We start from the raw sequence: 22,997 nt of genomic DNA on the forward strand, positions 1-22,997 counted from the left end.
TTTAAAATGCTTGTAATGCAATGAGTGGCTTTGATTCAGTTAGTGGGTTTGTTATAAACAGGTTTCGATTAATATTCCCCTTTCAGATGAGCTGGAGGCTTTATAATTTCACAACAAGGCGTGTTATTGAAGCTTTTCAGTGATATTTCACTGTCCACCGTGTGTGAGAACGTTCCGCCGCTCACTGTCTCCAGGCGTATGATCAGTAGTGGTGATGTTGTGTTGTGAGCGTTCTACTGTCTTCTGATTGGTTATCGTAATTATCTTCACACGCGCGCTGACAGCTAGAGCATCCCATCTTGTCACGCGCGTATGAACCACCAGCTCCCGCCAAACGCCTTCTGCTACAATCTGCTTCAGGTATGTATTAAAATGAGCGTTGAAATGATGCGCCAATGGAATCCGTTTATTTATTAGAATTAAGTGGGTTGTGTTGAAGGGTAAAACGTGTATTTTAAGGCGTTGCTCAAAAGAAAGCGAACGACGAACTGGAGGACAGTGGGCAGAGTACGTTCAAATAGGAAATCTTTCCATAAATATCAATGGATTTTTGGTTTGTGGGGCATTTGCGAGTGGCTCATTACCGTTAGTGCCACCCGTTATTGTTTATTGCGAATTGTAGAGCCATAATGTTCGATCTTGTAATAATATACACGTGTGACCTATTTTATAAGCTATAGACTGTCCTTGTGTGATCAAATATGAGTTACAGTTAAAACAAATTAGAAATAACGAAGAGGAGGATCACAATAGGGAAGAGTAGAGCAATTGTAACATTATTCCTTTTATGTTAGTCTTACTACAAATCTTTTTCTTTAATGCTGTAAATACTTGCATTGAGAAAGATTACGTTAAAGCGATTTAAATGCAAATCAAAGTAATACAATCGTTTACATTAATATTACTGATTTGTTGATATGGCAGTGAGTCTTTTAGCTGTCAGGAAACCGCATTATAATTATGTGAAATTAGTTTAAAATCCTTTTCACGTGAATATATTGATCAGCTGGTAAGAGCAGTCTTCATCTTGATTGTTTTTTCCCCCTGAAATAATGTTCAGTACTTGTTTTGAAGATTAATTTGTTTATTTCTATTGCATATATAAATTTCTCATTTAATATGTCGATTCAAAAGCATCAAATATTAAAACAATATTAGAAATCCTAAATAATAATAAAGTGAAATGATCACACTTTTATCAGGCAGAGAGAGAGAGAGACTAATGAGTGTGCTGATAAAAAACAAAACATAAATCTAGCTTGTTTGTGATTGGAGAGATGTATGCTTATTTATTTTCTTATTTTTTTTATGTTTTGTGTATTTATTGTATGTTCATTGAAATAGTATTGATGTTGAAAATAACAAAAATATCATAATTCCCCTATATATATCCTGTATTTGTCTTGTATCTAGATACAGTTATGTATATGAAAACATGGAGCTATCAAAGAGTGAAGATACTTCAGACGATTCAAAGAGGTCAAGTAAGGCACATGGCCGAAGTAAATGGCATGAAGAGCACAAATCTCACAACACCCCGAATAATGGATTTGTGAATACACACAGTACTGATGAAAGCACATCCTCACTGCTTGTGCCAGACACTCTGGACATACTCTCTCAAGCTGTTAGTGGCACACTGTCAGAAGGTCATGAACGGCGCCACGGCTCTGTTAAAAGGAGCAGAACCCATGACTGTGTGAGAGGAATGGGACTGCAGCAAGATAAGAGTTCTGGATACAAAGATGGGACCAACTGGCGCCATCACCATAAGTTGGTGACCAGCGTCAGCTTTTCAGGATTCGAGGCGCCTCTAAGGTTGCTTTGTGAGAATCGGGATACATCTGGCAGCAGTCGTGAAATCATTGATTACCGTAACCTAACACCTCAAGTGCCCTTTGTGCCCTGCATAGCCAAATCCATTCCTAAAAAAAGGATCTCCCTGAGGAAACCTAGGAAGGCCATTAACGATTTGTTTGTCCACAAAAGACACAAACATGAGAAAGCTACTTCACCGAGTACACCATACCACGTTGCAGGTGAAAATGTTCCAACACTGAAACGGACGAGGAAGACTGTAAGACACAGAGAATATACCACTGCAAGAAGCAGGTATAACGATGACCTCAGTGAGACTCCCTCCGATTCTTCCAGTGAATGTTGTGCTTATGTCTGTGAGGATGCTGCCTCATTAAAAAGCTTTGGATCTCAGGCTGGTTGTGGTGAGATATTTGCTGATGATCTTGTATCTCCTGAGGGCATGTTTAACCCTGAGCATGACAAAGTTGCCTGTGAAGCTCCGAGGCCAAGCCCTACTACTGCAAGTTTCCAGGGAGGTAAGGAGTGTTTGGCCTCTCCAGCTCATGCTGAGGTCCTGGACATGTTTGGGTTGTGGGAAACCCTAAACAGAACTTTGCATTTGGGGAACAGCTCAAAAGTAACGGAACATGCAACAAAATCCACAACACCTATCATGAAATCTCCTTCCACATCCAACTCTGAAGATGTAACAGCAAATTCACCACAATCTGTAGAGCCTGAGATCAGGGAACTTAATACTGACATGGTAACACCTAAAAGTGACAACCAAGGGAACACTAGTGATGAGGGCTACTGTGATTATGTCTCTCCTGGTTTTGAGGACCGCAGCAGAAGTTCCCTCACTCCAGTGCATTCCAACAAGTTCCCTGGGGACACGTACAGTGGAGATGCTCTTTATGAGCTATTCTGTGACCCCAGCGAGGCAGAAATTACCCCGATCTTTGATGATGAGATCGACCTAACAGACAGCATTGTTGACCAGTGCAGTGATTATCCATTATCCATGTACAGCTTCCATGTTGGGGCAGAGGAAAATCTTGCCCCACCTTTAGCTCGGGACTACGTTGGTCGAGAACTCCTGGAAAGTAAATGGATGGGAAAGGATTGCTTACTAAAGCTTTGTGACACTGAGATATCTCTGGCTATGGGTATAGTTAATTGGCTTAAGCATAGGTCAGACAAAAGCAACCCAACAGAACTGAGATCTTCACAGAGTAGTGGAGAAGAAACGGGAGATTTATGTCTAAGTTGTAAAACCCAGCCAGAAAGGGTTAGAAAACCACCAAGAGGAGCAAGAACTGTTAATAATAGAGGAGATACAGTTCATTTTAAAGAGAGAAGTCAGCAAAGTGTTGTCGTTCTGCCTTCAAAATATGATGCTAACACAGTGATGTCAACCTTGGCTTCTCCAGAGAGTCAACCCAAGACCCCAACGAGTGGTGTGTGTTTCAGAATATTCAATGTCGACTCTCCAATGACTCCAGGTGGAGATTTGCAGTCCCCTGTGGTAAGCTCCCCTGGCTCTGGGACAAGGTCTTTGTTTGTGTTGGCCATAAACAAGGAATCTCTTTGTGAATCTTGCAAGAGTTCCCTGAAAAACGGAGCTAAAGATCTGCACCTGTGCCGTTCTTGTATGTCCCTCATTGAGCACATCAAGACTTCAGACCTTTGGGCCCGTGTCAGTCTTCCCAGGTTCACTTTAACTCCACAGCCAATAACCAGAGATCTACTATCCCCAGCAAGCACCTGCGGGATAGGAAGTGACATCAGCATAGCTTCCCTTGTTGAGCAGTGTGCTAGTCAGTTGTCTTCTATGAAGATCAACTTTACCCAAACTCGCTCAAGCTGTGAGATAAGAGATGTCCCTGTACCTGAGCATGGGGTAAAAAGGAACAAAGGACACTCTCAAAAATACCTTAAGTCAAAACACAAGAAAAGGCCAGTGGCAACTACCGAGAGAGCCTCGCATGCTAGACATCGCTTGAGTAGGTCTAGCTTTTCTGAAGATGTGAAACCTTCCCTTTTGGAGACTGAGGGACTTGGCTTTGTCACTACTAACGCTTCCAATAATTTGGTGTTGGAAACGTACGGTTCATGTGCTGTTGAATCTGGTGACACAGACATATCTCAAGCTACCAGGCCTACATCTCTTCCTCTCATGACCTCTGCCTCTTCTGAGTTTCCTTGCGGAGAGGACCACCACATCCACCATTTGAAAAAGACGGAAGAGGGAAACCCAGCCAAAAAGAAGCATGGGTTACGTCATCGCAAGAAGTCTGCTGTGAAAAGTGAGGGATTATGCAGTGTCTTTCCAGGGGATAGGAAAGTAGAACGCAGATGCAGGATGAAGAAGTAAAGCCCGTATTAAACAGGTGCTGGATTTGTCTAATCTGACTGTGACAGCAGTGTAATATGCATCTAAAATATTTCGACTTTTTTCCAATATATTTGAAAAATGCTTATGTTAAAGTACATATTTTAATATATTTATATTAAAATATAATTATGCAATCATTGGAAATGCATTTCAAAATAAAATATTATTTTAGATCCATGTCACACTGCAGGACACTGCCACTGCTTCGTCATGTTGACTACCCAGTTCTTTAATGTTTTTATGAAACATTACCAAGGCAGTAAATTGCAAGTGTTCACATTCTTATTGTGGTTTAGGATTATTAGGTTCTGTTTACATCAAGTATTTGCTTGTTTTTTAGCTGTCCAAATAACTGTAATCTTATTGCAAGAAAAATAGAGCTGAGAAAAGTTTCATTATTAATGACTGTAGGGGTGCTTGAGAAGCACCTGTGCTAGTGATGCCTCAGAGGAAACTTGTCACTTAGTCCTTCATCCTGCTGTCATATTCTCATATGGCTTGCAGGAATGCTCACAGCAAGCATATTCTCCTTCAGTTCACTCACAAACAATGGCATGAGGTGAAAAAATTGGCATGCTGTACTGCACAGGCTGTCAAGGGCTGCATTAGAGCATTATGCAGTGTCAAACAGACAGACACATAGCCTGTGAGATATATATATATATATATATATATATATATATATATATATATATATATATATATATTAGCATGTTCATATAAATTATGTTTTATATTATGTAGTTCAGTGTCGTCATTTTTGCACTGCCAGTCACTACTTTGCAGAAGCACAGTATTGCAGATTAGGACCTTTAAAACCTCTTCTCTTAATTACATCATAAAGGAGGCAATGGTCACTATTTTGTGCTTGTGTCAGGGGAAGTGTTTGTGCCTCAGCGTTTCAAGGCTTTCTGGGAATTATACTGCTGTAGCTGGGTCAGCAGAGGTGCTTGAAAACTCTCATCTATGGTTTGTTTGGTGTGTGCATCACTGAGCATTGATGGACTGAATATGTAATTAGGATTTCAGGGGAAGGCAGGTTTTTAGTCATTTGGTCTATTATTAGCACTCTAATGCAAACCATACCACAAAAAAAAAAAAAGAAAAGAAAAAAAGATCTGAAATGGCTGCACACTGTCAACTGATATATATTGATATGGATTCTCTGAAAACTACATTTAGCAGTGGATTTGTTTCTTTAGAAATGACTTGAATAGCAGCTTCAGAGTTATGCAGTAGTTCTCTAGGCGAGAGTGTTTGGAGTAAATTAATGAGCACAGAGGGTAGCAGAGCTGCTTTAGTGCTTCAAGGTCAGATATCCTCCCTACATATCTGTGTCTTGTTATATATTTCAGCTGATATCTTGAAACCATAGCAACAGCACTTAGATGGGAAAGCTTTCAGTATATTGGCAGTGTACCAGCTTGAGAGTGTACTACTTACATGTGTTTTGATGATGATGTTAAAGCCAAGATGTTTTTGGTGATTAGGACTTGTGTCTAAAACATCTGCAGCCATACTCACAAAACATCTTAAGGCTAAAAGTATCTCCTAACTTAATGATTTAGGAGAAACTCTTAAAAATAATGGGCGTGTCAGTCCTAATTTTAGGACTCCTAAATTTTTGCTCTAAGAGTATTTAACAAAGCATTTTAGCGTTAAAACTAGCTGCTAAATCTGTGAAACATTAGTAGTCGTCAAGAGGACTCCAAAGTCACTAAGACCAAATCACAGACAATCCTAATGGCCGTTGCTGCCAATCCGCCTCAGCAATCCACCCAAAGACACTGAACACTATTGAGGCAATAGCGATAAACCTTGGGTGCTGAACCCTTTCTTCATAAAAGCAATACATATTTTGATTTATAGATTTGAATCTACGATAAAACTCAAAAATAAATTTTTAATAAATAAATAAATCATGTCTGATTACCTGTGGCAGTTGTTTTCACAAGTTCACACTTACAAATGATCAAATGGAGTAAAAAAATATAAGGGGATCGAGGGCTCCGAATTTGGAATTAAGCCCAAACCCAGAGTTCTCACCTGTATCCCCAGCTGAGAGTGAGGAATGGGTTGGCGGAGGGATGCAGAAAACTGTCGAGGTAACTATAAGTGAGTCGGCTCTCGTCTGTGTGTATATATATATATACCTCCTCTCGAGCTGATTGAACGTGCTCCTCCAAACTTTGTTTAGAAAACATAATTTGCCGCTTTAATTCTGCATTCTCTTCAGACATGTAAGAGGCTGACAGCTGAACATATAGGCTACTAATTTAATAGGTGACACTTACCCTACATTTTAAAATCTGTATTTGAATATGGCAAAATTTATATTTTAAAACCTTTATTTGAATATGGCAACATGATACCTCATTCTACAATATTTCTATGATTAAATCGCTGATAGAGACTCCTCCCCCATCAGCCAATCACTGTGTGCATAGTTAGTAAGCGTGATGATGACATCATCCATAGCAACGAGGTCAACCCCGCCCTTTCTCTTAGCTTAAAGGGTTAGTTCACCCAAAAATGAAAATTATGTCATTAATGACTCACCCTCATGTCGTTCCAAACCCGTAAGACCTCCGTTCATCTTCGGAACACAGTTTAAGATATTTTAGATTTAGTCCGAGAGCTTTCTGTCCCTCCATTGAAAGTGTATGTACGGTGCACTGTCCATGTCCAGAAAGGTAATAAAAACATCATCAAAGTAGTCCATGTGACATCAGTGGGTTAGTTAGAAGTTTTTGAAGCATCTAAAATACATTTTGGTCCAAAAATAACAAAAAATACGACTTTATTCACCATTGTCTTCTCTTCCGGGTCTGTGTATATCCACAGTGACGCTGCTTCTTCTTCTTCTACGGCGGTTGGCATCCAGCTTATTGGTGCATTACCGCCCCCTTCTGCTCCGGACAGTGACGCGATTAGGACATCCGCGACATGCACACCTACGCACCATTTTAAAAAATATAGCAATACCAAAATACAAACAATGTAGAATAGCTTGAATACAGCGTGCGTCTCCCATAGACTGTAAACGAAGCTCGGGCACACTAGATAACACGTCATCAGCGTCACTGTCCGGAGCAGAAGGGGGCGGTAATGCACCAATAAGCTGGATGCCAACCGCCGTAGAAGAAGAAGAAGCAGCGTCACTGTGGATATACACAGACCCGGAAGAGAAGACAATGCTGAAAAAAGTCGTAGTTTTTGTTATTTTTGGACCATAATGTATTTTAGATGCTTCAAAAACTTCTAACTAACCCACTGATGTCACATGGACTACTTTGATGATGTTTTTATTACCTTTCCGGACATGGACAGTGCACTGTACCTACACTTTCAATGGAGGGACAGAAAGCTCTCGGACTAAATCTAAAATATCTTAAACTGTGTTCCGAAGATGAACGGAGGTCTTACGGGTTTGGAACGACATGAGGGTGAGTCATTAATGACATAATTTTTTAAAAATTTTGGGTGAACTAACCCTTTAAGACTTCTCTCTATTCCTTAGTAAAAGTTGGTCTCAGCAGCTTTGTGAATAGGTTTTAAGAGAAAACTCTTAACTAAGAATGTTTAATGCCATTTAGGAGAACTCTTAGTGGTAAGATAAAATGTTATGTTAAATCATCCCCTGACCTGTGATAATTAATCATTTAAAATCAGAATTGTGAAACTGAAAGTAAATACCCCCCACCACACACACATATAACCTTTTGGTGAGAAAACACTGCAGGTTGTTACATGTACCTTAACTCAAGGAATGTGTTCAGACTGGCAGTGTTGGATTATTTTCTTTAATTAATGATATTACATTAAATTAAACAATGCATTTTGTGATTCTATAAGATTCAAGATGCTGATTACTCTATATATTTTACAAAAAAATAATAGTTATTGAGGGAGAAAACAATTAAGATTGAATTATGTTTGAATTAATTTTAAAAATATAATTAAGCTATCAATATGGAATTATAGGAACTTGTAAAAAACCAATCAACCTCTTGCATTTTAGATAAATAGCCTTTTCGCTAGATTGTAGGCATGCTTTGCCTGTGCACCAGAAAATGCTGAACTCATCTCGAGTTCCACTGTCACTCTAATCAGGCTAAAGCGGATTTTATCCACCTTCTGTCTGCCTTCGTTCTTAACAGAGCTGCTTTAGATGATAAATAAGCAAATAAAAGGATGCTAGTTGGCTCTTTTTTATTGTTTTAGTGCAGTTCTTAATGCATGAAAAGCTCAGTGTACAATAAAAATGTGGAGGTTGTTTTTCCTTAACTAGGAAAAGCATTTGAATGTGGCCTGAGGTATATTGCTCGGAGTGTTTTGGATGGTTTATCATGGTCATGGGGCTGAACATGAGAAGTGAATAGTCTATTGACATACTTTTATTTCCTGCTCAGCTCTCAGTGGATCTTCACACAGCAGACAGCTGTTTTCTTGCATCTGGAAAATATGAAAGAGTGTATTCAATCTAAGCCACCAGTGACTTGCAACACAGTGGGGGGCAGAGTTCAGCCAAACATGTTTAAAGCAGAGTAGTAGAGGTGGACATGTTTGTTTTTAATTAACCTTGATAAGAATGAGAGGATTAGAGATGAAACTGTGTTTTTTTTACACTGCAAAAGTACCGATTGGCCACTATGTGGCAGTAGACATTTGACAACCTATGCATGATTACAGAAAACCTACTGTGAGCTTGAACAGAATGTTTAAACCACCTGCATTTCTTCACCAAATTCAAAGTCTGTCTGTATTTCCTCATACATTATCTTTCATCAGAGCAGGACATTTTCTACGCATGCTTGTCTCATCTGATGCTGCTCTCCAGCAGTTTCGGCTTGCAGCCAGAGGGGAAGGGGTTCATGTTGGCTTTGACTGGTCTATAATCCATCAGTGTGATCCTGGGAGTGTTCTTAGCAACCCGGGAGCCACTACAGAGCAGATGTATAGAGCTGGCTGACTGCTGCCCATTGAGAGAGGTGATGCTGAACAGGACTCTGTTCTGTTTTCTGGCTTCGGGAATAAGCCTCATGCTGTTAGTTTGGTTGCATGACTCTATGGACGATTTAGTCCAGTGATGTGGGACACAATGGGGGACTGTGTCAATATTGAGGAATGGAATTAGCTTTTCGTGCAGGACACTGGGATGGAAAGGAAATAGACTGCATTGCTGGAACTCTAAACCATTGATGCTAACATAAAACAATAATTTGTCTCAAAGAATAGAGTTATTTATCTGGTCAGCTGCTTCAAATAATTTGCAATGACGAGTGAAATTTAGTCTCTTTAGATGTTGAAGGTGAACCAGGTTGTCAGTTTGTGAATAAATATAGAATCACTGCATGAGTGAATCTCATGGAAACTGTCACAACATATTTCACCCCAAAATCAGAAGGAAAAAATGAGAAATTATATTTTACATAAAGAAAAATTAAGGACATTTTAAGGAGCATTATTATTATTTGCATTTTGACATTAAATGATTAGTTCACTTTAAAATGAAAATTACCCCAAGATTTACTCACCCTCAAGCCATCCTAGGTGTATATGACATTATTCTTTCTGATGAACACAATCTGAGTTATATTAATTAATAAATATCCTGACACGCTTATATCCAAGCTTCTCCTGAATGGAGGCAGCAAGTTTGAAGCTCAAGAAAGTGCATCCATCCATCATAAACATACTCTACACTGCTCCAGGGGGTTAATAAAGTCCTTCTGAAGTGAAGCGATGTATTTATGTAAGAAAAATGTCCATATTTAACAAGTTATAAAGTAAAATATCTAGCTTCCGCCAGACTGCACAGGACGTAGCGTAAGCATTTTGAACTGTGAGAGTTGTTAAACTTTCTTCGTAAGTTGAATACGGAAGGTGGTCTGGTGGAAGCTAGATATTTTAATTTATAACTTGTTAAATATGGACATTTTTCTTACATAAATGCATCGCTTCACTTCAGAAGGCCTTTATTAACCCCCCGGAGCCATGTGGAGTACGTTTATGATGGATGGATGCACTTTCTTGAGCTTCAAATTTGTTGCCCCTGTTCACTGCAATTATAAAGCTTGGACATGTCAGGATATTTATTAATATAACTCCGATTGTGTTCATCAGAAAGAATAAAGTCATATACACCTATGGCTTGAGGGTGAGTAAATCTTAGGGTAATTTTCATTTTAAAGTGAACTAATCCTTTAACATGACAACTAGAGATGTCCTGCCTAAATTGTCATTCTCATTATTGTAATGTGTAAATCTTAATTTGTCATTCTTTAAATTGCAATGTTTTGTAATTACGTATTATTTAAATCTAAAATTGAACAGTACAAATGTAATTATATGGGTACATCAGGGTATTTGTTGTACTGAATTTAATTGATGCCAATTTATTAAAAAAAAATTGTACAGGGTGATTTTTATGCACTTTTTTTGGGTGAGATTCAACCTTACAGCTACTTTCACATTAACATGTTTGTTTTCTAATTTCTCCTGTACAGATTCTGATTTTGTGGATCCTGACTGTCTTAAACCCGTTTCTTCTGTCCAGTACCTCAGCCTTCTGGGCAGCTGACCTCTCTACCAGCTGTCAAAGTCTCTATCTTTCATCCTGAAGAAATCTGACATGTTTGCTCATTTTACTGTCAACTCAGCAACACTGTCAGCCTGGAACAACAACAGGTCTGTTGATCTGTTTGTTGGAGAAGTAACATTTGTCTGAAACCTGTCGTATCAGTGTTTTTCTCTCTCCATAGTTTTTCTGCAATCACTGCAATTTTTATTGCAAGTTTATTGCTGGAGTTTTCAAACCCAGAATCAATGACAGTAAATACTAGTGCAATAACTATAGTAACACTTTATTAATGTCCAAGGGACACATTTTAAACTTGTCTTAATAGAGTAAACTTTCACAAGTTCACTTACGGAATTTTAAGTACATTGTGGGAAGATATTCTTAGGTTGTTTTTGCATATCGAAACAATCTGACAAGCTATCTGAAAAGCTCTATTCTGGAGTTTGGAAGAGAAAAAGACAATTTCTTTAAAGGATTGGGACAGCTGGAAACATAGCAATGGAATCAACTTTGCATTTTCATTTGTCCAATTAGAGTTCAAAACAGAGACGGATAATTGTGTATCAGTGAATAAATGAGGTAAAGTAGCCCTTTGAAAAAACGCCTCTGATCTGGCTGGTGTGACCAGAATTGATGAGTGCCACCAAAAAAGGGTCCATTCATACATATAGTAGGCCTCTTCACAAAGAAGGCAGGTGGCACTTTTACTTGTCGTCTTTGTCCATTTTGGAATGTAATTCTGCCAGTTCAGTCCCTTTTTTTACTTGGTAAATACTTCAACTCTAAACCTAAACCGCAAAAGTCCAGCTGGGGTTGTTATTGAACAGAATTCCCATAAAAACAACCCCTGGAATGACTATTAATCTATATATGTCTCCACATCTATCTTTGAGCAGACAGTTATCTGCTTAAATATAGATGTCTGCACATCTATATTGGGGTGGGATATCTGTTAACATTGAACTTAACTTTGGGCCATTACTCTCTTGATTGATGGTGATGGATGTAAATATGAATAAACCAAAATTTAAAATACATAGGTGTAATTTGCTGGTAGGACATGTCCCCTCCACTTTTTGCCAAAGTTGCCAGATTTTTTTAATGGTTTAAAGGGGGGCGTGACCCAAAAAGTTTGAGAACCACTGTCATAAGTGCACACTTAAAGTGAATTTATGTTTTTATTCACTGACGTGAAGAATCGCTGGACTAACAATATATTTTAAGGAAGAAACTATGACATTAAACATGACTTCTCTGTCAATAAATTAAAGGGATAGTTCACCCTAAATGAAAATATGATGTTTATCTGCTTACCCCCAGGGCATCCAAGATGTAGGTGACTTTGAACACAAATGATGATTTTTAACGCCAACCGTTGCTGTCTGTCAGTCGTATAATGCATGGCAAGGTAAAAAATGATATAAATACTGTTCGGTTTCTCACACAAAACGATCGTTTCGTGTCTTAGGACATCAGTGTGTCATTACGAGCCGCAGGGTTTAATTTGGATTTGTCTGTACATGTTTTTTTTTACTCTCATAGATTTTGTTACCATTGCTATGCATTATACGACTGACAGACAGCAACGGTTGGAGTTAAAAATCATCATTTGTGTTCTACTGAAGAAACAAAGTCACCTACATCTTGGATGCCCTGGGGGTAAGCAGATAAACATCAAATTTTCATTTTTGGGTGAACTATCCCTTTAAACTCAATATACTATGGAAATGGAACAACTTATTGTACATATCTGATAAAGCATTGTATTAGCAACCTCCCCCCCGCCACACACTTTTTGAAACAAAGTTACGCCACTGATAAAGTTTAAGTTTGCTACCAAAGAAATGGTATGGTCTATATGTGCCTGCAATCCTTGCTCTGAACTAAAGTAAGCCAATTTCAAAGAAGCCCTTTCTGCTAAAATCTTAGCAGCTATTAGTAAAGTATTATATTTCAGGGCCTCAACCTGTTTCCCATTAGATCAGCATCAACCATAACAACATCTGGTGCAGGGATGGTGTCAGTAATGAAGGCAATGATAGTCCTCAATAAAATCACTGTAGTTGGGCATTAAAAATGTAAGTCTTGAACAGAAGCTTTTCAGATAGCTTACTTGTTTTCATATTATTTGATATACTTAAATTGGGGAAATTTAATTGTTAAAGGCGCTCTAAGCGATTTGACGCGTTTTTAGGCCCAATTTTTTTTTTGTCACATACCGCAAACATCTCCTCACTATGCGCTAGCTGCCTGTCCCCTGAACACACTGTAAAAAAACGCGGTATCTGTAGTCGCCACAAGCTCCGAAAACTGCAACAAAAACAAACTGGTGCAGCCTGGACCACTTAACATAATAAACATGCTCCAGCCAATAACCGACAAGCAGCGTCAATACGCAAGCTACTTACATTTTAAATGCGCATTCATGACTGTTTCAGGAAGCACGGAGGGGAGGGGGAGGGGGAGGAGGAGGGAGGGTCTAGCTAGCCTCTGTTTTGTTTGACAACACTTCGAACGTCAACAGGAAGTTACTCCGCTCAGAATCGCTTAGAGCGCCTTTAAATCTGTGTCGCTGTTTAGTATTTCTTGTAAAGATGTAATTATATTACTTCTCAGGATAAGCTGTGTCAAAATCCAAGAATTAGATAACAGATAATAGCATGTAAGACTTGAGCCACTGACAATATCCTAACAATATGAATGAATATATTGCAAAACGAATGTGTTGCATGATTTTGTAGGCTATATAAACTACGTAAAGTGCAGATTTTGTTGGAATGGAGTATTAAGAAAGTTATTTTGTCACCTTTTAGTGCCATTATTTTCTTTTCAAGACAGGGCAGCTGACAATTATCATAGTTCTGTGCAATATTTATATTGATGTGCTTGCCTTTGTCACTAAGTATTAATAAAAACCTATGTTAAGTATGAATCCATGTGCTTTTAAATTGTGTCTTTTTGTATTTGTGGTGTACTAATGGTTGATTTCAAACTCAGATGTTGGCTCTTTTCCAAGCAGATGATCTGAGGTGTCAGCACTGTATGTATTGAGTAGCTCAGACATTGCTTAATAGACAGAACAATAGCAAAGCAAACAACAGTAACTGAACAGAGGCCTGTATCAGGCCTGGCGCCGGCTATGATTTAAGACAAAATCACATCAACAAGTCTGGGATTGAATGTGGGTGTAAGAATAACTCTTTGCAGAGCCATTGATTTAAACTCTTTCTCTAAATGCATTATTATAATGTCATATAATGCAATAAAGAGCTTCATGTTTTTTTATGGCCAGGATTTTCAACCTGTGAGGATACTGCAGGAGGACTGTAGGAACTATATTATGTACAATTAAAAACAAAAACAATTCATGACATCTCTCACTATTTGAAAGAACATTAACTTTGATAATCTAAAACTGATTATATAATGTAATAATATTTAATGTTTTTTTTTAATATAAGTTAAGTGTCTATCTCTTGTCTGAATGAAGGTCCTTGGGAATGTGAAATCAAAATACTGGTTTTTGGTATTGTGGCAAACTTATTATTGTGGCGAACCTATTATCGTAAAATTATGCTTAAAATACCAATTGACCTCATATAATTCGCAATGTCTGTATCTGTACTTAAAGGATTAGTTCACTTTCAAATGAAAATTTCCTGATAATTTACTCACCCCCATGTCATCCAAGACGTTCATGTCTTTCTTCAGTCAAAAAGAAATTAAGGTTTTTGATGAAAACATTCCAGGATTTTTCTGCATATAGTGGACTTCAATGGAGCCCAAACGGTTGAAGGTCAAATTACAGTTTACAGCGATCCCAGACAAGAAATAAGGGTTTTATCTAGAGAAACCATCGCTCATTTTCTTAAAAAAAAAAATTAAAAAATGTATACTTTTTAACCATAAATGCTCATCTTGAACTAGCTCTCTTCTTCTCTATTTGAATTCCGGCAGTGTAGACACTGCTAGGTGTATTACTGCAGGTAGAACTAAATTGTCATATACAATATGCTAGTGCAAGTATATAACAATTAGTTCAAACTTTAACCTGTAGAGGGCAGTAATACACTTAGCAGTGTCTACACTGCCGTAATTCAAATAGAGAAGAAGAGAGCTAGTTCAAGATGAGCATTTATGGTTAAAAAGTATAATTTTTTAAAACATTTTTAAAAAAAATGAGCAATGGTTTCTGTAGATAAGACCCTTATTCCTCGTCTGGGATCGTGTAGAACGTTTTGAAGCTGCAATGAAACTGTAATTTTGACCTTAAACCGTTTGGGCTCCATTGAAGTCCACTATATGGAGAAAAATCCTGGAATGTTTTCATCAAAAACCTTAATTTCTTTTCGACTGAAGAAAAAAAGAAAGACACGAACATCTTGGATGACATGGGGGTGAGTAATTATCAGGAAATTTTAATTTGAAAGTGAACTAATCCTTTAAGTTGTTTACAGTGCGAGTGATAGTTTGATTTAAATGTGTTTTAGCTCGTTGCGTCGCGCTGTTTGCGTAAACGAAGTGTTTGATTGGTCCACTGGGCGTTGACGTAAGAATTCCCTCTGCAATTCACGCTCGAATGCTCGCACTGTACACAGATTCGCTGTTCATAATGGGCGCGTTCTGGTTTGTCTGGTCGCATCGCCGGTTTACGGTGTACTGGAGATGGAGGAGGTGTTGGATCTGAAACTCTGCCTCCTCTCCCCCTGACTGTCATCGACAAACAACGTGGGACGCTGGAATTTGTTATACCACACCACAGAGACTTTTGCACTGCTTTTTATACACCGTCGCGTCACAAGTACATCTCGTGTTTCGCGGAGCTGGAAAATATGTGTAAACTACTGACAGCGATAAAATAAACATTGCACTATCACCCGCGGTTGAGTACTCACAAATGTCATGCACTGTTCAAGAGCCTTTGCCTTCTGTGACATTCAGAGGACTTCATAACAACCAACATGAAGCAGATAGAAACCGTTAGAACGTTTTGCCTGTTTTAAAGAACTTTTAAACTTGTAAACATGGAAGAGACTGACGCTGGGAACGGTACTGGGACGCAGGGCTGTGAGCTGGAGCGTTCTGGAGACGGGGGACTGGATGAGGTGCAGATGCATCTCGCCTGCCTGCCGGAGCGATACATGAGGGCTAAGTTTTCCCTCTCCGCCTACATGTTTTGTTGGACAGTAGTGAAGTTGTGTCAGGTAAGGCATGTTGCATTTGAAAGCACAGTTTGAAGTAATGAACAATATTTATATGCTTTACAGTAAAGTCTGGCCCAAAACAGTAATAATGTTCTGCATAGTCTTAGGGATTATTTAGGTATGAATTAATAATTTTGTTTTCTTTGGGTAGTTGACACATAATATTGATACATCTAAACTGACATGAATTAACACACCAAAAATAATTTTCTTACTCAGTATTTTACAGTAGAAATATCTAAATATTCTTAAATCAAAATACTTGAGAAACAAAATGACAAAATTAAGCAACTATGCTTAAAACAAGAAAAAAAAGCTTTGAAGTAAGGTTAATTTTCTTACACATTGGCAGATTTCTTTCCTATTAAGTATACTATAAACTATATACTTAATTTTGATACATTTTTTTCATAAAACAAATTAATATATTAACTAATTTTGCTCCTCGATTAAATATATCGTGCTTTTAGATAGCTTTTAGATAGAATGTTTAGATATCTGTACTGAAAAACAAGACAAAAATACTAAGAAAATATCTAGATATAATTTTTGCCTTATAGGAGAGAAAGTGTATATCTCAGGTGCTATCTCACCATTTTGTTTTAATTTATACCAGTTTTACTATTATTTTTTTTTTTTTTGGCAGTTCACTTAAATAGCTGTACAGAATGACAAATTAATTTTAAGTAGAAATGTATGTCTGTCAAATAGTAAGTGGTCATAAAAACTGTAGGTATAATTATTATGTTTTATTATATTTATTTATAATTATTATATATGATTATTATACATTTTTGCATGTACTGTACTTGACAGTATTGTAACAGCATCTAAAGCACTATTAATAGCAATAATAGTACCCCCCCCCCCCCAAAAAAATATTCAATGTTTAATTTCGTGCTTCTTTATTTTATTTTTCATTTTTATTTATTTTTTAGCAATTTGATTGTTAATTTAACTAAATACTCATCTTATGATTGACTGAGTTCCCCTGGTTGAGAACCACTGATGTAGACTAGAGTGTGGTCTTGTTCATAACAGATGGTGAAATCTGCCTCACAGTAGATTCACTCCCAGTCAGAAAGTTTAAATTGCTTTGAGTGGAGTCAGACCCTCCACCTGCTTCAACCCAGGGGGTCTGTTAAGCTCATCAGTATTTAACTCTCCAGCCCATCACCTCAATCACACCCCTTTTGTACCCCAGTCATAATATGGTCTGAGGCAGTTGAATGTGTGACATCATCATCACTCAGGCCATTGTATGTCCATTGAAAAGTTGTTGGGGGTCTGTGAAAACTAAGGATAATCTCCCAAATTTGTTAGGGTTGAATATAATTGTAATGATTACTATGCCCTTGATTAAATCATAGCTGATCTGATCTCCTCGAGTCTAACAAGTTTCCACTTAATTAACACTTGCTTTTTCAGTTCGATTAGACCTATTATTTTGTATTGGCTCCATATTTGCCTGGAAAAATGCAGCCAAATCCTTGAACCTGTTCCAACAGTGGAGTGTTTCTCAGGGCACTGAAACGTCTGTAATGGCTGGCTGACTGCTTCCATGCGCTATCCCCTCTACCAGCCTTTGAACTGCTGTCATATGAACCTTTCCATGAATGTAAAAGCTGTAAACCGCAAGAGCTGCTCAAGGTTTATGACCTATTAGGGGTTTATCTGGGGTTTAGCATCTTTTATTCTAAGCAAGGCGTAGCTGAAGAACCTCTGCATGCCCAAACATCAGCAACAAAATGGTTTGTTGGACTCTATGGAATAAAAGACTGCAATTTGTATTATTAGTATTTTTTAGTTTCAATAAGCCGCAGTGAGCCTATGTATTTGGTTTAAAATCTGACAACTTAATCTGGTTTAATGAAAGATTATATAAATACTGTACCTATACTCTTTACCTTTTTAGCATTCTTGCAATGAAACGGAGCCGGCTGCCTTAGGTCAGAGGTCACAGCACAACCTTGAACTGGTTTTAATTGTTTTGAATGGTGAAAGAATGAACACCAAGTTTAAAGCCCAGCAGGATTTTTTTAGTGGTGGAGAACCATATGGAGGGCTGGTAGATCAAACAAAGGCATGTATTTATTAAGACATTTATGACTGAACAAAAGTTGCACAAGAAACAGTAGCTTTTAACAAGCACCATGGGTTATCTTTTTCTGTTTAATGTTTATTTGGTAACATTACTTTTAACTATAGTAGGCTTTAAAACTAATTTCATTGTAAAAGACCTGTTTTACCTCAAAAGAAGTCATAATACTGTAGGTATGGGCTGTGCATTCATAAAATCTGGTTTACCTCACCCTAATTAAACGGTAAAATATCTTATGATTGTTCCAGTTATGCCGCACCAGTTCCTTGTGGTTTATGTTCATGTCAACAATTTGCTGTAAGGCTAATGCATGCATTGCTTATGTTCTTTTCAGAATTGTTGGTACTTTAATTCAAAACACACCTTGAAACCGTCTTGTATATGTTTCCTTTTTGTTTGTCTCCAGAGATTAAGCCCGTCTGCAGTTCTTCCCCAGGTAAGTTCAGTCTTTCTTTGGAGTCAGAGTTTGATGAACCTGATTTTACTCTTCAAATTTAATGCCAACAGAGAAAAAACACCTAATTCATATGGACTAAATCATCACCATAATTCTTACTCATTTAATTTAGATGATAGATTTTAATGCAGTGAAATAGTTTGAGCTTATTGTTCAATATATATGCCCAATACTGTTAGATCTGCCATTTTCCATTTAATATGAGGATTCATTCATTTGAATTTAATCCCAGTAAGCGTCATTCAGCCAAAGGGTTTGATGTAATCATCACTGAGGAGCAAACATGCACCATCAGGACATATTGTACTTTTTCTTCATATATGCTGCCAACAGCTTATCTGCCTTTACCCCGTAGAGGCTGTGTCTTAACTTGTCGGATGTTGCTAAGGAGTTTTGCAATGCATTGAGTTGAAGTGTCTGCAGATGGTTGCTGCACTCTTCTTCTGACACAGAAGATTCGCAGTGTGTCGTGTTGTTTTGATCAGGTATGAACAGGCTAGAAAATTACATTGGTTTTATTCATTGCGGTCTCTTAGTTAATGGAATTATTAGTCCTGATAATTTTCCACTCCTTCCTACACCAGCTGATTCCTGTCACACAATTTGTTCGCTTCCATTCTTGTTTTATTGAAATGTTGCCTAATATTGTTGCGTAAAAGTTTTCATTCAGTAGTTAATAGGTGGTTCATATAGTCATTATGAATGCTTGTTCCCAGGTGCTTGCTTGTTATGTCTGTTTCATTCATACTGGAAGCTGGAGGGCTCCTTCATGCAGAAAATACAAATATGTCTCAAAGAAGTAATAAAACTTATGATGTTCCAAGAAATTCCTTTTTCAAGACATGTAACGGCTTAAAAAAATCACAAGAGGTAATACTGATGTATTTTATGTTGTAGAATAAAACTTGAAAGTATCTTGAGCTTGTGTTAACCATAGACCTTATTTCTGTCATTTAACCAAAAACGCATTAAGAAAAACCCCATTGACTTCGGGATGATGGAACTGGAAGTTCTAAAATGCTAACTTGTTTCAGAGTTTTGGCCTACAAAAATGCATCATCCGTGCTGCGTTCTATTAAAAGAATAAAGAAACGCTTTGACTTGTTAAATATGAAGACAATAAACACACGACTACAACAATTTTATCTGTGTTCTTCAAGCCATCTCTGGTATTTTAATAAGAATAATGTATATTAAAGGTGCCCTTGATTCAAAAATTGAATTTACCTCGGCATAGTTAAATAACAATAGTTCAGTACATGGAAATGACATACAGTGAGTCTCAAACACCATTGTTTCCTCCTTCTTATATAAATCTCATTATTTTAAAAGACCTCTGAAGAACAGGCGAATCTCAACATAACACCGACTGTTACGTAACCCCCAATATTTGCATATGCCAGCCCATGTTTCCAACATTATGAAAGGGATTACACGTCTGGATCTGTGCACAGCTGAAACATCAGACTAGGTAAGCAAGCAAGGACAACAGCGAAAAATGGCAGATGGAGCAACAATAACTGACATGATCCATGATTAGATGATATTTTTAGTGATATTTGTAAATTGTCTTTCTAAATGTTTCGTTAGCATGTTGCTAATGTACTGTTAAATGTGGTTAAAGTTACCATTGTTTCTTACTGTATTTGCGGAGACAAGAGCCATCGCTATTTTCATTTTTAAACACTTGCAGTCTGTATAATTCATAAACACAACTTCATTCTTTATAAATCTCTCCAACAGCATAGCATTAGCCGTTAGCCACGGAGCACAGCCTCAAATTCATTCATAACCAAATGTAAACATTCAAATAAACACTGTACTTAAACACTAGACATGTTGCATGACGAACACTTTGTAAAGATCCATTTTGAGGGTTATATTAGCTGTGTGACTTTGTTTATGCTGTTTAAGGCAAGCGCGAGCTCTTTGGGCGTGGAGCACCAGATTTAAAGGGGCCGCGTACCCTGAATCGGCTCATTTCTAATGATGCCCCAAAATAGGCAGTTAAAAAAATGAATTAAAAAAAATCTATGGGGTATTTTGAGCTGAAACTTCACAGACACATTCAGGGGACACCTTAGACTTATATTACATCTTTTTAAAAAAAAGTTCTAGGGCACCTTTAATGCAGTGTTAATCGATATAGCATTAATTACATTATAGTATACTACAAAATAATATATTGATTCTGCCTCGTTCTGTGATAAGAAGCCATTTCAGATACCAAATGGAAGTTATTTCAAACACCCGACTGATGTTATGAAGTGAGTTTGGAGTAAAAACATGCAATGTTTGGCACGTTTTGCTTTTCAAATGCACATCATAAGCAGCATTTACTGAAACGATTGAGTTTATTTTATTTAATTAAAAATCACAAGCCAAATTGTGATTTCAGTTTTATTTAGATTGTTCATGCGGCCCTAGTAGAAAACCTTGATAAGAGTGGCATTATTATGACCCTTAATAATCATTTTATATAGAAAATATTTTTTACAAAAATAAAAATCTGAAATTCTGTGTATTTAGTCCTAACATTTCATATTTTGTAGTGACCTCAGCAATGACAATCTTAACCCTGTAAAGCCTGACATATGAAATAATAATAGTCTGAAAAATCTTTTTTTTTTTTTTTTTTTTTTATTGGAATAGTTTATTGAACCTCGGCATAGTTTTATTGAACCTCTAAAAATAAAAAAAATTAAAATATTTTTTGTTTGAGTATCATATTTGATACATTAGGTTTTTGTGGCTCACATATTATGATATAGGTGAATATGGAGCTCATACTTGAGGAGTAAAAGTTTTTAACATGTTGATTTAGAGGCCTTAGAAATTTGTGCATCAAATATGATAAAGTGTTAGTTCACCCAAAAATGAAAGTTCTCTTCCTCATGTCGTTCCAAACCCACAAGACCTTTGTTCATCTTCGAAAAACAGATTAAGATATTTTTGATGAAATCCGAGAGGGTTTTTTTTTAATCTCCCATAGAAAGCAACGAAATTACCACATTCAATGTCCAGAGAAGTAGTAAAGACATCGTTAAAATAGTCAATGTGACTACAGTGGTTCAACTTTAATGAAGCGATGAGAATACTTTTTGAGTGCAAAATAATGATGTTATTGAACAATTTTTCCTCTTCCCTGTCAGTCTTCTATGCAGTTGACGTAGTGAATGCATTGAAGCGCTTCCAGGTTCTACGCCAGAATGCCGACTCTGTATTGGCCAGCTCCTGCGTCAGCATCACACGCAATACTGAGCCAGCATTCGTACGTAAACATGGAAGCTCTGCACTAAGTTCACTATGTCAATTTTGTAGTAGACTGACAGGAAAGAGGAAGAATTGTTGAACAACATCATTATTTTTGTTTTGTTTTTGCGCACAAAAAGTATTCTCTTCGCTTCATAACATTAAGGTTGAACCATTGTAGTCACATTGACTATTTTAACAATTTCTTTACTATTTCTCTGGACCTTGATACTACTTCTTTAGACCTTGAATTTGGTAATTTCTTTGCTTTATATGGGAGATAAAAAAAAACCTCTCGGATTTCATCAAACATATCTTAATTTGTGTTCTGAAGATGAACAAAGGGATTGCAGGTTTGGAACAACATGAGGGTGAGTACTTGATGACAGAAATTTCATTTTTGGGTGAACTAAAGTATGTTGAGATAAGCATATAGCATACAGTTGTGAATTTGACCCATTTATCCTGGCATCTTTGTTGTTCTTCTGGTTGGTTGAGTAGTGAAGGATTCGTCACACTTCTTGGTTTCGTGTTTTTGATGTGCAGGCTGTTAGATTTGTGCCTTACACATCGATTTGATTTTTGTGTCATTTGACCATAAAACCTTTCATTGTGAGCTCAGTTGTGGCTCTTTTGAGTGCCATGGCATGAACCCTCCTTCATTGGCTAGTGTTATGCAGAGCTCTTGATATGGTTGACAGCTGCACCTTTACTCCATTCTCCACTACTGAGCCTTGTATATCCCACAAAATGATCTTGGCCTCGCTGTGCTTCTGTCACAGATCTTATTCATGCTGAGAGTTTGAAGCACAATCTTTCAGTCACTTTCTGAGTGATTTATGTAGCTTTCTGTTCTTGATAATTGAGCCAGTTGTGCCTTTTGCAACATTCAGACATGCTTTGGCTGTACCTTATTTTAGCTGTAGCTAATTATCTTTCAATAAAGCAGTTAAGTTAAGAACTTCTACAAGATCACTGATACACTATCGTTCAAATATTTGAAGTTGATAAGATACAATATATGAAAGAGGTCTTTTACGCCCACCAAGGCTTTGTTTATTGGATCAAATATAAAGTAAAAACAGTAATATTGTGAAATATTATTCCAATTTATTTTATTAATTGATGAATAGAATGTTCAAAAGACCAGCCTTTACATGAAATAGAAAATCAAAAGAATTAAATTTGTAATTCAGTAAAAT

At 37.2% G+C, this 22,997-nt stretch overlaps 2 protein-coding genes across 4 annotated transcripts in view; both read left to right on the forward strand.

Moving 5' to 3' along the window:
• Positions 1-28: 28 nt before the first annotated feature.
• On the forward strand, positions 29-12,106 carry amer3 (APC membrane recruitment protein 3). Its single transcript, XM_048163052.1, has 3 exons — positions 29-360; positions 1,414-4,193; positions 10,708-12,106. The coding sequence occupies exon 2, from the start codon at positions 1,436-1,438 to the stop codon at positions 4,175-4,177; it is 2,742 nt and encodes a 913-aa protein (XP_048019009.1). The 5' UTR covers positions 29-360; positions 1,414-1,435; the 3' UTR covers positions 4,178-4,193; positions 10,708-12,106.
• Positions 12,107-15,399: 3,293 nt separating this feature from the next.
• Positions 15,400-22,997, forward strand: part of arhgef4 (Rho guanine nucleotide exchange factor (GEF) 4) — a 97,405-nt gene continuing 89,807 nt past the window's right edge. For 2 of the 3 annotated variants that reach the window (XM_048163043.1, XM_048163047.1), the window contains exons 1-2: positions 15,400-15,985; positions 18,493-18,522. In XM_048163043.1, the coding sequence (XP_048019000.1) occupies positions 15,806-15,985; positions 18,493-18,522 (210 nt within the window). In that variant the 5' untranslated portion in view covers positions 15,400-15,805. The remainder of the gene's footprint in view (positions 15,986-18,492; positions 18,523-22,997) is intronic. The other variant, XM_048163044.1, reaches the window with a different exon arrangement.

Source organism: Megalobrama amblycephala, linkage group LG17, assembly GCF_018812025.1.
Source record: "Megalobrama amblycephala isolate DHTTF-2021 linkage group LG17, ASM1881202v1, whole genome shotgun sequence".
NCBI classification, from domain to species: Eukaryota; Metazoa; Chordata; class Actinopteri; order Cypriniformes; family Xenocyprididae; genus Megalobrama; species Megalobrama amblycephala.